This window comes from Colletotrichum siamense (assembly GCF_013390195.1).
Source record: "Colletotrichum siamense strain Cg363 chromosome Unknown KSG_Cg363_contig16, whole genome shotgun sequence".
NCBI classification, from domain to species: domain Eukaryota; kingdom Fungi; phylum Ascomycota; class Sordariomycetes; order Glomerellales; family Glomerellaceae; genus Colletotrichum; species Colletotrichum siamense.
Genome location: NW_023501029.1, coordinates 406190 through 428500, shown reverse-complemented (window position 1 = coordinate 428500; position 22311 = coordinate 406190). Strand labels below are relative to the sequence as shown.

General features: G+C 42.7%; 2 protein-coding genes across 2 annotated transcripts; one reads left to right on the top strand and one right to left on the bottom strand.

The window, feature by feature from the left end:
- Positions 1-17054: 17054 nt before the first annotated feature.
- Positions 17055-18527, top strand: CGCS363_v015105 (uncharacterized protein; the record flags this gene model as incomplete). The annotated part of the gene is made up of 1 exon (XM_036646954.1): positions 17055-18527. One exon carries the CDS (start codon positions 17055-17057, stop codon positions 18525-18527), a length of 1473 nt encoding a protein of 490 aa, XP_036487841.1.
- A 177-nt stretch (positions 18528-18704) lies between these two features.
- Positions 18705-20098, bottom strand: ULP1 (Ubiquitin-like-specific protease 1; the record flags this gene model as incomplete). The annotated part of the gene is made up of 2 exons (XM_036646953.1): positions 18705-20025; positions 20094-20098. 2 exons carry the CDS (start codon positions 20096-20098, stop codon positions 18705-18707), a joined length of 1326 nt encoding a protein of 441 aa, XP_036487842.1.
- Positions 20099-22311: the final 2213 nt, after the last annotated feature.

Genomic DNA, 22311 nt, shown 5'->3' with positions numbered 1-22311 from the left:
AATATACTATAGAGAAGAACTAGCTAGACGTTAGGGCGCTAGAGAGGGCTATATAGTAGCCTCTAGCACTTACTAGTAAGCTATAGGAGTAGTAACTAAGTAGTAAGGCTTATTAACACCCCCCTTTAAGCTTTATAGCGCTAGCTAATATATAAACTAGCTATTCTAGCTAAAATTGCTCTTTAAGCTAAAAAGCTTAAAAATAAGGAGTTTTTAACTATTTAATAACTTAGTAAAACGCTAGATAATCCTTAGCCTCTAATTAGCTTAAAAGGCTTAGATTAATCCTTCTCTAGGCTAGTTAATATCTTCTATTCTATCTTTCTATACTTAATTAAAACTTTCTATTAATCTTAGTATTTTAATAAACTTAGTATACTTATAAAAGCTAAGGCTTTTTATAAAGCTATTAGTAAGTATCTTATTACTTTTAATTTAATAGATTATAATAATTTTATTATAAATAGCTTCTTAAATAATCTACTTATAATAGAGGTTAATATAATAAGTTTAAGCTTTATTAAGAGGGTTTATAATATTAGTATATATATTAGCGCTATTAGTAAAAAGAATAGTAAGTATAGGGATCTTTTAATTAAGAAGCTGCTTAACTATATAGTATAGCTATTTTATAGTGATTATAGTAAGCGTTAAGTTAATATATTTAGCCTTAATTAAACTAAAGGTAATAAAAGTCTACTTTTTTAACTTCTAAGTAATTAGGCTATTAGTAAAATAAATAATATAGCTACTAGTTAAGATATAAGAGGGCTTATTATCTATAAAGGATAAATTTATTATAATATATAGGCTATAGTTAATTATTAGGTTAGGACTACTAAAGATAATATTATAGTAGATAGTTCCCTTAAAATACTAAAAGAGATATTTTATAGTATAAAGGTAAGTCTTAGAGGGTTTAGCGTTAGCTTAGCTAAGCTTATTAATAGTATAAGATATATTAAGATATATATTAGTAGTGAGGTAGTTATAGTAACTAGTCTCTTTAATATAGATAGTATATTCCTCCTCTATATATTCTTTAGGGTTTTATATTATTAGCAGCTCTTTATAAAATACTATAGGAGTTTTAATAAAGTTAATATCTTTATATCTAAAGTAAGTAAGAATAGCTTTAATATACTTAGTTTAGTTAATAAAGATTTAGTTATTAGTATAATTTTAGATAATCTAAAAACTTAGAAACTTAGTAGCCTCACTAAGATCCTTAAGGGGGTAAACCTTACTAAGTATATTATAAACCTACTTAGTTATCTTTTTATTAAGAGCAGTAATAATATTATTATTAATATATATAAGAGTATAAGCTTTAAATAACTTATTAATAAATAAGTAGACCTTACTATTAATAGAGGTAAAGCTAAGCTTTTATATCTTAACGTTAATATAGTTAAACTACTAAAGAGAGCTCTTATAAAAGCTATAGAATACCTTTTAAAGTAGCTAAACTTTATTATTATCTATAGAGAAGTTTAGAGGCTAGTATATATAGACTTTTATATTATTAGGGATAGAAGTAGTTAAGAAAGCTATATTAAAGTTATATATCTTATACTTAAGTCTATAAAGAGCTATAATAACAAAAAATATATAGATTATAGTAGCTATAGTAATAGCTATATAGACCTCTTAAGAGGACTAATCTCTATACTTATAGTTACTATAAATTACCTAATAAGTCTTATATTAGATAATCTTATTATTATTATTAGTCTTAATATTAAGCACTTACTTACTAAATAGGATCTTAGTATTATAAAGAAGGTATATAAGCTTATATACTTCCTTATTATAAAACTACTATATTTTACGCTTAAATACTACTTTCTAGTTAGACTACTAAGGGTTAAACTTAATATTATTATAAGACTTTAGGATAATAATATTATTAAGTAGAACTTTTAATAAGGTAGTAGTAATAATAGCGCTAAGTGTGAAGTAATAAGTATAGTTTAAAACTTAGATATTAGTAGCTATAAAAAACCTCTTCTTATACTTATAAACTCTAATAAGCTAATAGTAATATCCTTTAAACTTCTAAGCTACTTAATAAGGTTTATTTTAAACTACTATCTCTAGGACTATTATATTAGTTACTTCTTTAATAGTGTTTATAGTATAAGCTAGATCTTTATAATTAGCTTCTTTATTTTTTAGTATATTTTTAAATAAGTTATTATTATTATTATCTTATATATTAGTCTCTAAAGATATTTATATAGTATTATTAATTACTATAGTTATAGTTTTTATAATATTCTAGTAATAGAGGACTTCCTCTAGAGGTAGAGATATTATATAGTTAATATAAGCTAGTTTTAGATTAATACTTTTATTATTAGAAGTCTATTTATTAATATTAATAATAAGTTTCTTAGGAGTATTAGTTATATTAGATATAATAAGGTAATAAATTAGAAAGTTAGGATTATTAAAGTGAATAGTATAATTATTATTATTAGTAATAAGAGCTTTAGTAATAAGTAGAAGAACTATTTTTTAAGGCTATTTATAAAATTAGATATCTTAGTAGTAAAATACTTTCTTCTTATTAGGAATATAGATATAATAGATATAACTATAAAGTAAGCTATAGCTAATAAGAAGGCTTTTTATTGCTCTAGCTTCTATCTTAGCTAAATAGGTAGGCTTATTAGGACCCTTTTTATATATATAGGTAATATATCTAAACGTTCTAAGATACTTAATATATAGAGGCTTATAATTAGCTATAAAATTAAGCTTATAAGCTATAATCTTATAAGGACTTAGCTTATCCTTATTAGCTTATAGAAGAAGGTTAAGGATCTAAATAGTAGAGTTAATAGTATAGTCTTAGAGTTCCTCTAGAAGATTAGTATTAATTAATTAAGTTTAAGATGCTTTAATAATAGTCCTTCTAGCTCTTTTAATAGTATTATTTATAGATAGGGTGTTAGTAATAGATATATTTATATAAAATTTAGAGAAGAATAGGTTTTAAAGGACCTTCTTAAACTTAGGCGTATTATTATAAACCTAAGTCTTAATATTAATATATATTATATTAATAAAGATATTACTAAATATCTTAATAGTATTAAGAATAACTTTATAGTTATAGTTAAGTAAGAGTATAACTTAGTAGTAGTTACTATAATAATCTATAAAGTATAGAATATATCTCTTACTTATAATAGAGAGAGGTTTAACTTTAATAATATTAAGATAGATCTTATTATTAATATTAGTTAATAGTAGTAGAAGGTTTCTACTAATAATCTTAGTAGACTTAGTAAAATAGTAAGCTTTATAGTAGAAGTTTTTAATCTCTTAGGTTATGAATATAATATTAATATAGCAGTATATTTTAATAACTTAATTAAGGTAGGTATATAGAAGATAGCGATATATAAGCTTAAGAGATAGTAGCTACTTATAATAAACTGCAGTAAGGCTAATAGTAGTATTAAGAGGAATATCCTTTTAATACTAAATAGTAGGGATAATATAGATATTTAATTACTAGTTAACTTTAGTAAATAGAGTGCCTAATAAAACTTATACTATAGCTGAGGTATAGTAGTTATATTTAATACTAATATTATATAACTTTCCTAAGCTAAGAAGGTTAACTAAACTTAGAGGGCTATACTTAACGTTATTAATAGTCTAGTTAACTATCTTAGTTAGGTTCTATAGATTAATAGTTTAAAAGTAGACTATACTAATACTTTTAAGTTAAGTATACTCTCTATTAGTACCTTTATATAGAGGTAAGTTAACTTTAGCCTTATATATAATAAAGTAGCTATACTTATTAAAAATAAAGTTAGAATAGCTAAAGTTAAAGATAATATCTAAATAGAGAATCTTCTAGTTAGTAATAGCAGTAAGTACTATCTTACTAATAATATTATAAATAAGTTACTTAGTGATATTTATTAATTTTCTAATAGTAATACTAACTAGTAAGGATTAACTAAGAATATTTAGTAAGATATAGATATAAATAGACTTATTCTTAAGTATATCCTATTTATACTTAGCGTTATAGATATACTTCTTAGCTCTTATTAGGATAGCTTTATAGTTAGCCTAATTATTTAGAATAAGTTTAAGATAGGTAGTTATATACTACTAAGTAGTATAAGTATATCTATAGTGATTACACTTAGTAGTAAACTTATTAGCTAATAATATAGTAAATACTTTCTTATTACTAATACTCTATTAGCTAATATTAATAGTCTTCTTAAAAGTAGTAATATTAATCTTCTACTCTTTATTTTATATAAGAGTAAATAAGGTTTAAATAATATTATTCTATATAGGTATCTTATTATTAGTAGTATAGAACTTATAAGTATCTAAAAACCTTATCTTAAAATAGTTAAAAAGGATAATAAACTAATAGTAGTTAGAATATATACTAATAAAGCTAGTGATATAGCTTTTAAAGTATTAAGTATATCTAAGCGTATTATAGAGTATCTTATAATCTTCTATAATGTTTTTATTAAACTTATTAATAAGTATATTAATAGTATCTTCTAAGACTTTTAGGATATACTTCTTTAAAGCTTCTATTAACTTATATAGGTTACTATTATCCTCTTAGCCTATATTAAGGAGCTTATTAATAAGGCTCTCTATAGTTATAATAAAGATATTATAAATAATATTTTAATTAGCTACTTAAGCTTCTTTTTTTATTTCTATATTAAGCTTAAGAATATTCTTAATAATATAGTTATTAACTTAGGTAGTTTAAAGTATAGTACTAATAGAGACTTTCTAAGTTATTTAGTTAGACTTACTATATAGCTTTAGTATATTAATAGGGGTTATTCTTATAGTAGTACTAGTTATAGTAATAGCTTACTTATAGTAATAAGATAAGAGGAGTAAGAGGTTATAATAAGAGAGATTAATAATATAAAGTGTTTATTAAGAGGAGTTTAACTTATAAAGTAATAGGTTTACTTATATACGCTTAATTAAAGGTAAATATAATAAGATCTCTACTATAGTACGTTAAAGTGTATTAAGAGTTAAGAAAGTAAATAGATAAAGTAATTAGTAATAAAATTAGCTAATCTATATATAAAAAGAATAGTAAAATAATAGAGATAATTAAGAGGATTATTATAAACTTAAGGTAATTAAAAGGACCTCAAAATTAATATTTTTAAGGTTAATTTAATAAAGCTAAGCTTATAACCTAAGAATATAGTAATAATTATAATATACTATAGAGAAGAACTAGCTAGACGCTAAGGCGCTAGAAAGGGCTATATAGCAGCCTCTAGCACTTACTAGTAGGCTATAGGAGTAGCAGCTGAGTGGAAGAGCTTATTAATATCTTACTATACTTTTTTATAATAAATATAAGTATATTACTAATAAACTATATAGTAGTAAGTAAAGTGTTATATAATATTAAAATAAATATATATTTAGCTTAAGTAACCTTAATTACCTTTATATAAGTAAGCTTAAGAGTAATAGAAGCTATATACTTCTAATTAAGCTTAAGCATAATAATAAGAGCTTTAGTAGACTTAACTAAGGTTATAACCTTCTCCTTAGTAATTATATAGAAGTTAGTAAAGTAATACTTAAGAATAAAAGATATATAGTTTAATATAAACTAAAGGAGTATCTAGAAGTACTACTATTATATATATAGCTACTATATAAGTCTATATATAAAGATAAAATAATATATTTTAAAAAAGAGTTATTCTCTCTCTTATAGTTAGTATATACCTCTATATTAGAACGTTTAGTTCTATATACTTAAATTAAGATAAAGTTATAATTCTAAGCTTATTTTATATTAAGAATCTTATATATATACTAACTAATCTTATTATACTTAGAATAAAAAGTAATAAAGTTAAATACTTATATATAGATTAATAAAATATATATAAAACTATATAGAAATATATTATTTTAAGATTTTTAATATTAAAGATATACTTAATAAAATAGTTATTTATACTTTTAATTATACTTATAAAGAAGTTAGTAAAAATATAAAATAGAAGTAGAACTATATACTTATATATAAAGTAGTATAAAGTTAATAAAACTAGAGAAAGTTTATTCTCTTTAAAATATTTTATAAGAGGGGAAAGGAGCTATATATCTCTAATCTTAGCTAAGATAAGTTTATATATAAAGTTCTTATTAGAATTAGAGTTACTATCCTCTATATAGATATTAATAAGCTTATTAGGGTTAGTAATAAAGTAACTATTCTTATTAAGAAAGGAGCTATTAGAAGGAGCTATCTTATATAGCTATATATAGAGGATATAGAGGTATTATTATATAAAGACTTATATAAATTAAAATAAAAATATAAAAAGAAATAGAGGTTATACTAAAGACTTATTAGGATAATATATATTACTATTTAAATTAGAATCTAATCTAATTAATAATAGAGGGTATAAAATTATATAAAAAGCTATATAAATAAGGGAGATTTACTAATTTATAGTAAGTATAAGGAAAAAAGAAGAAATTAGAAGTATACTTTAGTAGAGTATTTAAGATAAAATATATAAGCTAACTACCCTTAACGTATAAGCTAGCTACCCTTAATATATAAGCTAACTACCCTCACTACTATTAGCTAATTAGAAGCTTTAAAAAAGTAAAAACCCTCGCTAAATTAAATATTTACTAGCCCTCCTACTTACACTAGTGTAGCTCTATACGCCTCGGCAATTTTGACCCAGTGAGCCCTGCAGGCTGCCGTAAGTAGCCCAAAAACGACGCTAAAATACACCTCCTCGGCTTTAAAGGGATAGAGCATGTGCCTTTCGCTTTTTGGGTAGGAGGTGTCGTCCATGAAACCCCGTGAAGTCAAAATGAACGGGAAGAATCGTCACTCTTGATTTCAGTAGTGCTAAACACAGCCTAGCCACCCCGCATGAACCGTCACTGGGGAACAAACGCCCGGGCTTTCGAGTCGAGCCAACATCGCGATTTCTCGGACGCCACGACACATCGTCACTATTTCGACCTTCTGCGAAAGTTGATCCTCGCCTCTTTTTCCGTGCCTCCCCCGTTCACCCCACCAGGCTTCGACCGCCGGAGGGTTTCGGCATATCGCATCTTCGGCCCGAACCTTCACATCTCGAGGTGGGACACTTTCCCTCGTCAGCCACAGCTTCAAATATCGAATATGTCTTGCGCAGATGGATTTAGGCCTAGCCCACGTCATGATACTATTTTCCGTTGCGCAATAATCAGACTACATGGCGAAGATTGGCTTGCGCTTTTCAATCAACCTGCAATTGCCCCAAACATCCAGCATCTGCATTTGAGGCAGTACCTAGCTAACAACGCCATCACGCATCTTGGAAATGACCCAGATCGATAGGGTTCGATGCTATGATGCTGATACATCCTCCATCCTCGGAGCACAGTAGTGCGCTCAGCCGACGCCGTCACAGTACCATAAGTGAGCCAATGTGCACCAATGTGAATTGTGTATATTGACCCACATAATCTAACTTATGTAATGCTGGAAGAGGCGCATTGCGGTAGCTGTACCCGATAGCCAAAAATGGGCTAGCTGCCAACCGTGATGAGCACAAGCATCTCCAAAATTTCGTCACTCGCCAAGGGAGACCAACAACACACAGAAACATGAACCAAGAAAATTCCATCGAGGAAATCTGGGAGTACTCCGGTCCAGAGTTCCAAGCTTCCGCCAAACTGAAGCCTCAATTCACGCAGCATCAATGATTGCCAACGACAAACGTCGCTAAGGATATTTTGTAGTTATTAGGCCGGAATTGCTTGCATCGAAGTAGAAGGGAAACGAGAAGCGGAAGAAGCTTGCACACGGCAACTTAGCCGCGACGACTGTAGTGTATATAATACTTCCGCCTTCGCTATGTTGGCGACCACGATCGGAGACACGCCCATGACCCTGCACGCCGTCTTGTGGCGGATCACAAAATCAGTAGTTTTGGGATTTGCGACAGAGGTGTCTGTGACTTGGGCCGGAGGACTTCATGGCTACTGAGAGGGAATTCTCAGTTGGGATGCAGAAAGTGGTGGCCGACCGACGCAAAGCGGATTTCGGTCCACCGCATTCTCGCGCGAGTCATGTACTTCACATCCATGACAACAACGCCCTGCCTTAATTATTCCCGCCCACACGCTGTGATTTGCTAGTACGGATAAGTGCCATCCGATCCACGTTCTTCTGCTCCGTTTTACTCTATTTTGACGTCGTCCGCGTTGCATCCCAGATGCCCGCGATTGTACTCAATTTTCCTGCAGCTGCCTTCGTCATCATCTTCGGTTTGCGCACTCTACTGCAAAGCTGGCAGTGTTACTCGAATCTCAAGCTGAGTTACGTACATGCCGTGGGAAAGCAGCGCTAACACCGCGGTGGCTGAGGCTCATTCGAAAACAGTGTCTGGGCTTTTCCTTTAACAATACCGCAAATGCCAGTTCCAATCATATACGACCATACCCACTGGAGAACTCGGGATCCCGTCCGCTCTCCTATAGATAAGCTAGTGAGGGCTGGAGTAGTAGTCGGGTCGGTGACGACCGGCGAATGCCCGGTGTTGTATGTTTCCTCTCTTCTGCTTTTCTTTTTTGAGCAGCTCAACTCATTATCAATTGGCCACAACGAGCAATAGAGCTCGTGATTAGCAAGTCTCAGAAGCCCCGTTGCAGGCGTTACTATCATATTATCTCCATGCGCCTTGCATCCTCGGTTTCCCGTCAACGCAGCACCCACCCCCACGGCCCCGAGGTTGTTGGTGCAGACAGTCACTCTATTTTGACCGGCTTGGAGGTTGAAGCTAGTCACCAGCAGGTAACCACCACGGTCACGATCCCGACGCTGTCGACGACACACCGTTGGCATGTTCCGACACAACTTTAGTTGTCGCTGCTGCCGCCGTGGAATCGCTGCTGTTCCCTCGGGTTCATTGAGCCCCCTTCTTGCCGCCAAATTCTCCCGACTTCAACCACAAGTCCGACGATATCGGTATCAAACCCCACGCTTTTGGTTCAGCCAGCTCTCATCGTGGCCAAAAGGGATGCAAAGCCACCGCTTCAACCAGCAAGTAGCTGATATACGTACATCACGTAAGTCTCATGGTTCACGCAATGGCTCAATTCGTCCCACTGACTTCCTCTAAGGAAGCCGCCTGACGTGGCGCCGGTCTGTCACGTCCTTGGGATGGTGGTATTTGTATCCGCCTTCCGCCACTTCACTCAGCCTCGTCTACAACAAAGCATTCCTTTCTTTCCATGCTCGGCGAATTCGTGAAAAGTTTTGACTCCTCAGGCTGCATGCTACTACCACCTGTCGGTTGTTGGCATCCTTGCCGGCACCTCGGATTACGCGTCTCTAAAGATGCTCTATCTAGCGTTTCCGCAGACCACGTTTAATCTCATGTCGCCGGGTGTGATCTGGGTTGCTGTAAGTGTTCCTCGAACTTCAACAGCATGAATCCAGGACCTAGACGCTCAGGAATCCGAGCAGCCGGTGCCATAGATGTCTTCTACATCTTGGCTGCCATCCCTTCCGTCGGCGCGTTCATCAGCCTCTTCCTCCCTGTCCGCCCGGGTAGCACAAAAGGCGAGACTTCCAATCCAGTGGGAAGTCATGTCTCTGACTATATTTGCTAGCCTCCCCCGCCCTCTCGTCACCAGCATCAACTATGCCATCATCACCAGTGACTAGGAGATCAATGACCTCAACGTCACCACGGCCGACACCTGTGTCTCTCTCCTTCACTGCATCCCCTGAGCCTTTCCAAGATCCAATACCCGTACGGAATATGTCGCTTCGAGTCACCTAGACCGAGACATTGGCGATGTCTTCGATAGCCTTGCAAATAACCCATTCCGAGCGATCTCGCCGAATCTGGTTCTCCCTGATCTAAATGACATGAGGTCCAGCCTTGAGTGGGCTCTCAACCGCACGGAGAGTGCGAGCTCATTGTCTCGTGCCTCCAAGTTCATTGGCACTGTCCGCCGTCATTGAACGGATGTAATTCACGTGGGAGAGCCCGAAAGACACCAATCTCTCATGATAACGAAAGATGACGTATTCTGACAACAGCGATGCCAATCAAAACTAGGCCAGATGGAAGCTGGACCACTACGAATAACTCTAACCAAGTTTCCTCGACGATACGAGCCTGGCGTGATACCTAGGTAATCAATCACTTTGCGTTCTCTCTCATGTTACCAGTGGATGTTTGGAAACTCCCCAGTATCCTCGAAATACCCCTATCCAGGCGATTACCAGAGCATTCTCATCGAGAGACCTGTTACTAACGTTAACTAACACTGGGGTCTTTTAAAGAACAACAAAAGCGCGGAACCAGCGCTTATCCTACGCCCTTTGCTACCTGGCGATGGTGAATTAGTGCACGTGGACACTTTTGGGCAAGGAAACAGGCCTGTCCGGTCAAAGCAAGGCGTACCCCCATCAGAACTTGCATCACCTTGCTCGTGTACGGATTTTATCCTTTGTTGGCCAAGGATATCCCCACAAGCCCCGAGCGCTACCAATCTCGATGAGCGCAACGCTGCGGACGGGTCCTCGTAGTGCCAGTGGTAGGAAGACTTCGGTCGTCGCTTGACTCGTAATGTTAGTTTGATTCCTGTGTTGCAGGACTTCTGGGTCCAATCTCACAAGCAATTTTATTGACGAATCGCTCAAAGACTCGGTCCTCTGAATATTTGGGTCTCAAATGCCCATGGATTCAAATTTCGATGTGAAGAACTTGAGAGGACCATTGAGTGAATGTGGCAGCTAGTAGCAGCTGCGCCTGAAATACAGCCAAAGTCGATCTGAACATCGGCTTCCATGTTTATGCGCTGGTGGTGGGCGTGAGACGGTAATTGGTTCCTGGATACATGGACTTCCAGCTGAAGTCGGAGAACGTGGATGACTAGCAGCACGGTCCCGACCTGGATTATGACATTTCCACAGCAGCTGAGACAAATTCATTCCAGAATTTCCAATGTCATGCCAAAAGCCGTTGCCAAAAGCCGCTCTTCCAAAGGCTGTAGCATCATTTAAAGCCAGTCGCACTCTGGATGACCTGGCCTACTCCTGAAATGGCCATAAGCTTGTTGCCCGGCACGTTCAGGTGCAAATGGCTATATTCCTACAGTCGGTTTTACCATGCCGAAATAAAGGCGTTGCGTTCAACCTGTCGAGGCGGCTTACTTGCCTGCTTGAGAAGATGCTTTGTCATAGGGTCAACGGCTGAACAGAATTTGGGTTGATTTCGCGAGGAAATCGATCAGTAGCCCTCAAGTGGTCACAGTACCAAGGGTTACCTGCAGAGAAAAAGCCTACCAGGCGATGACTGAGCGTACGATCTTGACATACCTAAGCCCTTAAGTTAAGATTATAGTTCTTGTGCGTGATGAATGCGCCGGCCGCCTCACTTCAATGTGCGTGAACCATGAAACGTGTGTAATCTCCAATGGAAAGCACCAGTGTCACTAAAGAGAGTGTATCGTGGACGGCAAGGCATTCTGGGCGCACGCTTGGCGATGAGAGCGCAGCCAAGGTGTTGAATTCTCATAAACCCTGCATATTTATGGCCCCTTGAGCTTCCAGTCCACACCGCCATCGCCCTTTTGTGTGATGCGAAGAGAGTTGATCCACAAGAAACGCACATCAAGGGGTCAACATGTCAAGATCGCGTCACGCAGGGCCTCTGGCATGCTCTGGAGACCAAATAGAGGGGCCGCAAACTCTTTGAGGTGCGACGTGGTCAGTACAGTTTGGTAACCTGATCCCCAACAATTACTGGAGCGTCAGGTATCTCATGCTCATGTCTTTTGGGACCGACGTGACATACAAGCGCGGCATCTGAATATCACCAGGGGGTTCGAAGTCGACGGCACGTGTAGGCAGCAAGATTGTGCTGCCGAGCGTCACGCAATTGTGGAATTGACAACAGATCGAAGTCATGCGCGGATCAAGCACATTGTGAGACTTGAGCCCGTGGATCTCAGCGGATCTTGATCGTATCTTCAAACTGAAAATGCTGTACGGAAGACGAGCTCTTTTAAGTGTCCAGGTTGATGTTTTGTCACTCGTCCGGACGACTACCACCAACTCCGGCCTCGGATCTAGGTTTCATATCTCCAATCGAGCACTGATACTAGCAGAGCGTCCCGTGGGAAGCTTTGCCCGTAGAGAAATCTGTCTTCATTCTTAGAATGAGGTTTAAATGGTCTCCCAGAAATTCAATGCCATCGCCGTCGGGAGACAAAAGTGTTGTTGCCTGCGAGTCCAGAAATGTTGGAGCGAACCCTAGGGCGATCGGTGTCCGCAGTGTGCATGCTTGCCTCGAAAACTTTCCTCTCCACGGTGTTGAGGAGGCTCTGCAACTCCCTCTGGGCTTGTTATGTTGTTTATAAGGCCCCAAGAAAGGGATCACATAGATAACACCAGCTTCAGATAGCTTTGGCGAATGCTTTCAGGGATTGATGATGTGTGCGGTGTTCAAAGACAGTTTCCTTCGTCTCGGGTATTGTGGATTTGTGGCTTTATACTTCGTTATCCGCACCCTTCGTCGATTGGATAATGTTGTCTGCTGAAATGTTGTCCCCTATCCATTCTCTGTGTTTATCATCGATATACATGCAATTCAAGATGCGAAAACCCTTCATTCCTGCACGTATTAGACCCTCATCATCTAAACTGGCAGCTGGTTTAATCCCAAAGAAATAAGTTCGTAGCCTTTTCATCCTATTGCATTTCCAGCGAGTTGATGTGTTGATCAGCTTTGAGTCACACGCAATCGCACCGCAATTCTGGCATGAGGCCCCTTTTGGACGTTGGAAATGATTTTCTAACGAAATTGTCATTTGTTCTTTCATTGCGGGCTCATCATCGATTCTCGGATGTTCCCTCGATCGCTCCTCGGGCTTTCTTCTAGATAATGTTTCTCTAGTATAATTTGATCAATCTGATGCCACCCTTCAGGAGAATCGTCCGATATAGAGTCGATGCTCATAGGCAGCTGATTCTGCTCTTGAGGACGCAGAAGCATGAGTCACGGCCTTATCCCCTTGTCGTAGTTGCCTGATAGTTAACGAGCGCTAAGAAATGACCAGACGTCGTTTGAGGTAAGTTCAGGATGGGCTACTGCTCAAAGAAGCTTTCTGAGGCCTCGAAGTTCTCAGTCGGTAGATCAGGTGTAACGCCAGTAGGAAGTTTTAGAATTCGGGACAGTGGCTGGTGAATGATTGAGCCGCTGTTGGCCATACACCTAACATGGGATCTGCCCTTTCCATCCGATATAACTTGAACGTATTTGTTTGTTCCCTGCAGCTGTGATTGATGGCTTCACATGCTGTTTGGCTCCGGTGCAGAGTCTTTCGAACGATTTTCGATCTGGTATGAACTGGCACGGACGGAAGCGCAGGGGTCTTTGTGTTGCTTCCCGCCGCTCCGAGTTGAAGCCTCACTTTCGGGGTGGCTGGCCGAAGAGACGAATAAGTACAGCCTAGTAGCCTTGAATGATATGGACAACACTAATCAGGCAAAATTGTTACCAAGCCAGCAAAAAGCTTCTGTAAAAGCCGAACGCAGAGTGATGGTCATGGTAATCTGACCATGATCTCAGTCGGTATTGCCGATGGCGTGAGTAACACTGTGGCCAGTCTTGAAGTCATGCTCCAAGCCGTCCATAAGCCACAATAGCTTCCCGCTTTGTGTATTCGCCGTGGGAGAGCTCTTCGCATTTGTTTCTATTTGCGTCGAGGAGAGGGACGTCTCTACTGTTGGTTGTGTTGTATCACTGAGGTACAGAACGGACGGAATATAAGGACTGAACGTTCTATGAGATAGTTTTGGTACTGTTGCTACTGTTTGCTGCTTTTGCACTAAGTACATGCCGCATTTGTTTTATCGTAGCACCAAAGTCCTTGAAGAATTTTAGCCGTGGTATTTACCGAAGTCAAGGTCGAAGACTTCACAAGTCTTGCAGGTGTAGAATCCAGATGTTTGACAAGATTGAAGACATGAACAGTCTGTGAGATCCTTAGTCGCTCTCAATGCTTCCTCGGATTCTCAGACTTCAATGGGTTTGTCTTGCTTCCTGAGCGCGAGGTTCAATGATTCCGCTCTGGCCAGGAAAGGTAGGGTCCTCATGGTGGACAGGCCACGGCACCATTTCCGGTCGCTGATCTCCCAGGAGGTGAGAGTATATGAAAGTGATAGAAAGGAGCTTGCAATCTGAATTCATACGGTAGAGTTGACCTCTGATGAGTGTTACGCCTACGTCGCCCGAGAAATTATGATTTGGGATTAAGAACTTAGAAGTTTCCAATCTCGAGCGTTCCGGAGCTTTTCATAGGTAGTGTGTTCTAGCCGTAGACATGTCCCATAGCTCAAGTTCAAGAGGCCCCGACGCGTGCTGAATGGATATCTGATAATGTTAGCCTTAGCCGCTCTACTTTATGAAGTTCGGGGAAGACGACGGAATTTGTGGGTTAGAAATATCGATTAATAAAGGGATATCAGGCTCCAGGGTTGATAGTCCGCTTCACGAACGTTCCCGGGTACTTACTGGCTGGTTCATCTTCTGATTATCAGCAAGTGGCTTCCGCAAATGCTCCAGGCCTCATATACCACAAGCCAAGGTTTCGAAAAGTTTTCATAAACCTTGGCAGTCTTGGAAGACGGACTCTCTGTTGTAATTGTATCTTTGAAGATGGTTCATGAGCTTGGAAAGGGTTTTCCAAGCGCCAATACTTGAGATTTAGTGACCGCATACCCATGAATTGATTCGTACCGCTGGCGTGCGTTTGTGACTACATGAAACGTTGCAAATTCCAGTGGCACGTTGCCCAATGCGAAGACTTGCATCTACTTTCAATCTCCACCGACACTAGTTCAACGGCAATGCCCAGTTGTTTGATTCCAGCTCTGTCCATCAACTCGTTGCCATCCACCGAAGACTGGCGCTAACCTTGCTGAGAGTGTTGAGGACGTCGCGTAATCCACCTATGGCGGCCTGCGTACTGCGAGACATGTCCGAGTTGATTCCGAAGTAAAGCTCCAGTAGCTATACCACTGGAACTTTCCTTTCTCGTTGAACTCACCTCTGAATATCTTGCGGCGAGGAAAGGCACCAGGGAGGCCCCTATTAGGTGCAAAAACTAAGTGTCTTGATACAGGAATCGGGGCCGAAGTCTCGAAGAGTGCAAAGTCCTGGATGGGCGGAGGGCCGTGAATCGTGAATTTCCGGCTTAGAACATAGAACGACCGTGAGTGTCATTCGGATGACAGGTAACGGAGACGATTTTCTTCTTACAAGCCTTACCCGAGCGGCGACCTCAGCGAGATGAAGCGTGTGGGAGGGCAACATGGGCCTTGGTCTTTATCATGGCTTCTGGAAGAGAAGCCTGGTCATGCGTAGGCAAATATTAAGAAATAATCCTTGCGCTGGGATTAGGCTGGTCTTACCGTCCTTCTCTGAGTCACGGAATGCTGTCGCTGAAGAGACTGTTGGGCTACTGTTCTAGAATGGTGCCGAGGATGCGGGTGACCACATTGAATCGAGGGGACAGCTTTCTATGACTTGTATCGCCGATGATCTCAATCAACCGACCAGTCGGATTGCTGTGTTAATAATACACATCATTTAACACCAATTTTGAAGCCAACCCTTGCACAAGGACCGGCGCAGTGCGGCTGCGAGGAAAGACACGATTCATAGAAATAGCTACAGAGCAATGAGCCGACGATTCTTACGAATGTGTGCAGTTTCTTTGCGACGCTTTGATGAGGTCGAGATTATGGTTGTGAAAATTACCAGCTCGCGACATGGGGGATAAGGAGGGCCGGTGGTATTCAGCGCTGATTCCGGGCTTCGGACTTGGGCGACCGGGGTGGGCCCACCAAGCTCCGCCCCGCTCCATGGCTGCGACGAGATCGCCCGCATTGCCTTCTGCAGCAGGCGTTTTCTCCGAACTACCTAAAAGGCTGCAAACCGGGCTGATAGCCCAGAGTAAGTTGTCTAAAGCATATTCAACCAGTACTGTCTGGATCTACCTGAGCTTTGTCGCACCACTTGGCTTGCAGACCGGTAAAAGACCCGCGACCGCGAATCCACCATCACATACGTCTTGACATGGCAGAAAGACGGAGGTAGGCACACGGAAGCGTAATGCATTGGGTGCACGAGATCCGGCTGACTATTTCGAAGTACAAGGTGCACTCATATTTTGAAAATTCAGGACCTCGAACGTGCAGGTTGTCGTGGCGACATCCCTCTCACGCCTCCAACACCCAGCCTACTCCGGAGTTCCGTGGCCAAAGTGGGACCCTCTTCTCCGGGATCCAACGTAAGACGACACAGACTTTTCCCGGAAGCGGTCTGCAAGCCGGTGTTATCCCGATGCACAGACCATCTCATGCTGACTCAGAATAGAGCCAATCTAACCAATCATGTATGCCCGCGAGGGGGTCTGGCCGCGGAACAATATCTCGCCGAGCCGAAATTGCCCAGCCACCCAGCCACGCGTGAGGCGGTCCGTCCCAACTTTCTCCGCTCCATCACGTATTCACGTGGTGTCGCTTCGTACCATCATCTCCATCTTAAACCCCATCCACACCAGCGTCATTTCAATCCCCGCCCTCGTCTCTCGTGCCGGCGCTTTCATTGAGCAGACCTGTTCCAGCTGTCCCAACCATTCGACTGCCCCCGGCTGCTTGCTTGACTCTTTGTCCGAGTAGGACCGGAATCCCGACGGAACCCATCCACCCCGTGAACTTCGCAGCTTCACGCCTGGATCTTGTCAACCGTCGCTCCGGTCATTCTACTGCTTGCGCAAGAGCCCCCAATGTGCCCTGGGCAGGGTCGGCGTCACGCTGGAACCCTCTGCTCCTGAAAACCCTGCGAAGGACTTGCGGCGAAAGGGAGAGAGGCCTATGACATGACCACGGTAAGTATTCACCCAGCTGGTTCCTGTCCGCTACGTTGTGCACATATAGCAGATTGAATCCAAGCGATTACGAGATGTCGTCCGCCGAAGACGCACGATCTGTCCACACTGTCTTTGCGGTGCGTGAAGACCAAGACGGAGGACAGCCCGAATTCATTGACCAGCCCTTCAAACTCAACGCCGTGTATCAGTCGTCAGCTTCAGCCCTCTTCCGTCTCAGTACATCCATCACCGACAGTGCCTCCATCAAAACCACCATTTATCTGCAAATCACACCCGACCGTATCGCTTCGCTGCAAAACACGACTTGCGACACGAGCGACGCAAATGACCGAAGCCCATCACACCTCGAACGCGTCCGCCAGCGACTGGGCGGCAAGCGCCTGTTGACTCGCCTCCAGTTCCACCTGCACAGCGGCCTCTATGCCCAGCTCATCGTGCCGACCGGTTTCGCACGCGACGAGGCCTCCGACAGCCCCGCGTGGCATGCCTTTCGCTCCACTGCCTCGCTCGCGACGGTTCCGACGTTCTCCATCTACATGCCGCACAATGTCTTGCCGATGATGAAGTTTGAGACATTTGTCCAGGCTGTGCGGCAGTTTGCGAATCTGACGGCAACCCAGCGTCAGTCATACGAGCGTATGGTGGATCTGCGCAGGCTGTACAGTGGCAAAGGTGGCGTTGTGTTCACACCAGAGGAGGACCAAAATGCTGTCCCTCTGAGAGATGGTGAACGCAACAGATCTGCGACACCCTCGACCGAATCGTGTGCTTCCACAGTTCCCTTCGATACTGTTCCGCGTCACCAAGATTCACCTCCGCAGTATGACGAATGCGTGGTTGAGGGACCGCAGCCGAGGGCCAGCATGACCGCTGCCGCGGCAGCTGCCTTCGTCAAAAGTGCCCGCGATGACGACGCTCTGCCTGAGTACGGCGGCAGCGAAAGGCAGCACCGAAGGCTGCAGACTTCTAAACGAGTGCTACACTGCGGGAGCGAAGAGATCGACTTGCACCCATCTTCGAAAAGGGCGCATTTCCAGCGTTCATTCGCCAGCGTTCACGCAACTACAGCAATCGCCCAACGTCCCGAAGAAAGGTCGGAATCTCAATTCGCAGATGCGGAATGTGTCCAGGGCAGGTTGGCGGTTCTACTCGAACAGCAACGTCAGCAAATCCAACGGCTGCAAGAGGATGTCGAAGAACTTCGGAGGCGGAACAAGGAGCTTGAGGGACGGCACGATGAGGTAGAGGACAACTGCGGTGATCTTGAGAACCGTCAAACCGAGACCGAGGAGACTGTCGAGTCTCTCCTCATTCACACCGGCGAGCTCGACGAAGAATGCGAGAAGCTCGGGAAGCAGATGCCAGACCTGTGTGACGAGATGGAGGACTGGGTGAAGGATAACTTGGGTGACGCGATGAAAGAGCATATGAGTAAATGGCTTGAAGAGAACATGGCGGAAACTATAAATGGATATATTAATGAGAAAGTTGCGGCCCAAATAGCTCAAATGAAAGCGAAGATGCGCAAAGCCCTGTCAAATTAGGGACTGTTGCCATTACTTGGATACCCATACAACACTTGTCCTGCATGCCCTGGGGACGGGAGAGATGCCGTGGCAAAGGAGAACAAAATCAAATGGTCTGCACTCGACTGTCGTCGAATCTCATATGTTGCCAGTGATCATTCTACAAGCCATTGACCATGCAAATTCCTCCATGGGTCAAGCATCCAAGCTCAACTTCAACCCATCTAGTTCCTTCTTGCTCACAGTCAGATGGTCAAGCTGAGCCTGCAAGTATCTCACAGCGTGCTCCAAGCGTGGCAGGGCGTTCAAGACCCTCTGTTTTGCCCGCCGAAGGTGCCTTCTTTCTGCGCGGCCCTGGCCATGCATCCATCCGCCACCGTCGTCTTCTTGACGACTTTCACGATCCCACTGCTCCAAGAGCCTCTTCTGTTCGTCTTCCGTAAGCTTTGTGAATGCCTTTTCCAGTATCTCGAGAACTTGCTGAGCCTCTGGCGTGAGTCTTCTCACTTTGGCTTGGTGCTCCTCAACTGCGGCTTTGAATTGATTTTGTTTCTCAGTCCAAAGAGCATTGAGTTCATCGATAGTGAAGCTGCCACTGCTGAACTCGAGATGGATCTTGAAGCTTTCTCTGGAATACGGGATCCCGGGCAAGAGGCTTGGAACGGCTGTCGAGTCACCGAGTGCCCTGAAACAATTCCTCCACACGTTTGTGTTGACTTCGGTAGGCGGATTAAGGTCGGCCATGACATGGACAGCGTTCACTAACAGGCATATGCCGCAGTCGTATCCATTTATCTGCTGGTAGCACGGGCGAGGAGTGATGCGGTAATCCTCGAAGTAGAGGTTTTGCAGCGCATAAAGTAGGTGGTGTACTTCATCGTTGTCCCCGGCGAGGGAGTCGTAGACTTGGATCTCCTTCTCATTCTTCAAAACGCAGCATAGAACCCAATGGTGGCTGTCCGGAAGGTGGAGAGGGACGAGAATCTTGGTTGTCTCGCTCCTTGCGATGGCCACTTGCACGCTTGCATATCTCGTCGTGCTGCCAGCCTTGAAAAGGTGAGGGTTGATGATGGAGCAACCTAAGCCCGTGGTGCTAGAGAACACATCCAAACAGGTTGTGATGACACCATCGTCCAACTCCGCTCCAGGGGCGAGTCTCGCATGGAAGTTCTGGGGGATTTCGAAGTTGACACTTTCCAATGCATCATCCAACCCCCTTTCCGCAACATCCGGTCGCTCGTCTCCGGTATTTGACGATAAAACTGACCTTTTCCTTAGTATGATGGAAGGCTTCGCCCCGGTCGAGTCGGGGGTTGGGAGACCCGTCACGGCTGTTGTCTTTGGTGGCAGAGACGGCGTAAAGGGACTTTTCAAGCCTCGCGACGTCTCGTTGCTTGTTCTCGCTTTCTTTGACGGGGTAGAGTCGGAACCCCTTACTGGGAGATCATGTGTGGATGAGCTCCCTCGCCCAACGTCGGAGACCTGGTCCTCGGGTAGCCTCTTGCGAGTTTGCCCTCTGGACGAAGTTGGGTCAGTGACATTATTCTCGAGTTGAAGTTTGATGTCATGTTCCAATTCTGTAACGTCATGGGGCCCTGCTGTTCCATCGTCGTCCTTGGTGAGATTTCCTGCCGTGCGCCTTGTCGGGACAGGAGCAGCAGGTTTTGATGCGGTGGAGCTTGCACCTTCCCTAGACAGCCGTCTCTCAACTCGCAATGAAGCTTTTGCGATAGAAGTAAGTTTCCCGGTGGCCTTAACTTCTTCAACGGCATTGTCTGACGATGGTTCCGATTCGTCTGGCGAATTTCGTCGCTGCGACGCAGTCTCTCGTCGTGGATTACTCCCGCTGGTGTCTGGCGTTGGCGTTGGACTGGATATCTCCTCGCTTGAGACTGACTCGTGGGTGGCTCTGTTGTCCCGTGACAGTTGCAAACGGCCATCTGCAGGAGACTTGCTATCTTGGCGTCGTTCTGATTGATCTTCCGAAAGATGCCGATCCTTGGCCTGGTTCTTGAGATGTTCCAACGCCCTCTTGACTTCCCACGGCTTCCACATCACACTTCGATTGGAACCGCGTACTCCAACCTGCCGTTCCCCTTGGTAGCGCCGTAAAATCGGGAAAGCCTGCTCCGGGGTGGACTGGCGAACCAGCTTGGCTAGCTCTTCCCAAAATGCACGGCTGTCGACATCCGGAAAGGTTTCGACCAAGTCATCCTCGCTCCAATTCCACTCTCGCAGGATCAATGCCTTCTTCGACCGAATCCGCCGTCCTTGCTCCCTGATATAATGAAGGCTCTCTTGGTCGTCACGGGAGAGTCTGTCAAGCAAGGAATCTACGGATGCGAATCGAGCAAACCTGCTACATATCGCCTCCCATTTGGCTACAACATCTTCTCCTGCTGCGAGATGGTCGCGAAGAATTATGCGAAAGTTTTCAAGCTCGTTTTCCAAATTTTTCTCTTCGTTATCAACCTCAAGGGAGTCTTGAATCACAAAGGTATCCGTTAGCGCTTTGCCGCTCATGACGCACATCTAGTATGAAGATGACCCGCATGAAGCATACCTGTCTCTTGAGTTTTCCGCAAATTATCGGTGCCGTTCTGCCCAGGCCGTGTTTGGATGTTCGGTCGAATGGCACGTAGTTTCGGCGCCGTCGGTGCCTTTTTCGAACTTCGCGTTTGAGGCATCTTGAGAGGCTGCGTGGTGAATGAATGATGGGCGGGGTTGATGAACCAGAGTCGCAGTCGTTTGAGTTTCAGCGAATAAATCCTTCTTGATTATGGGATGAAACAAGCGAATCCCGTTGGGAGAGCCTCTGTGAAGCCCTCGGCAAAGATGATGACTGAAAGTCAAACCTTAGCTGTGAAGGTTGGTGTGAATGGTCTGAGATTGGAAGGATGCACGGACTGTCCTCAGCTGGTGATGACGAGCACCGTTCCGGCTCTTGCATCACGTGAGTCTGGTGTGCTAGTCTGGTGTGCTACCTTGGTGAGCAGCTTTCTTTCATGTGCCACAGCTATCTGGTCCACGTCGGAGCCGAAGCGTCTTTAGCTCAGATGAAACTTTCGACGGGCCAGAGTACCATGATTGGGCGGACACTTGGGAAAATGAGAAGCGAAATGAGATGATGAGGCCTTAGGTACTAGAATACTGTCGCATACTGGTCGGAGGTGGTGTTGGTGGATGTGTCCAGATCGACGGTTTCTAGGAATTGGCCTTGACGGCGAGCCAATGCGGGACCAAAGATTGACGCAGTGTTCTTCGCTGCACAGCTTTCGCGAACCACCTACCAATCGGACATTGTGCAGACCATCGTGTCAACGTGCTGGTCTGGTCTAGGTACTTACCGAGACACCTCTCTGGTTAAGGTAGGTAAGGTAAATAGGCATCATGAGATTCCTCCCGATATCAGCGCCAAAATCGGGAGGGATCTATTGCACATCGCTGTATCTACAGAAGGTACCTCCCGATTTTAGCGCTGAAATCGGGAGGTACCCACTAACCGCACAGGGGTGGCCCATGCACATGCACCTGGCCATCCGGGAAAAAGCTGCCGTCTCCGCCCTTCCCCAACTTCCCGTCCTCAACCTCTCCCCGAGAAGCAGCTGTCAAGGTCTCCGACATCAAGGTGTGCGACATCAAGGTCTCCAGAACCACAGCCATTCATTCACATAGTGGTCTGGTCCACTGATACCAGTGATGTGACTGGCCAGCCTTAGGATACCGCTGGTATCGTAAGGGCAGTCCAATCACCTTAGGATACCGTCGGTATCGTAAGGGCAGGCCAATCAGAGAGACGATT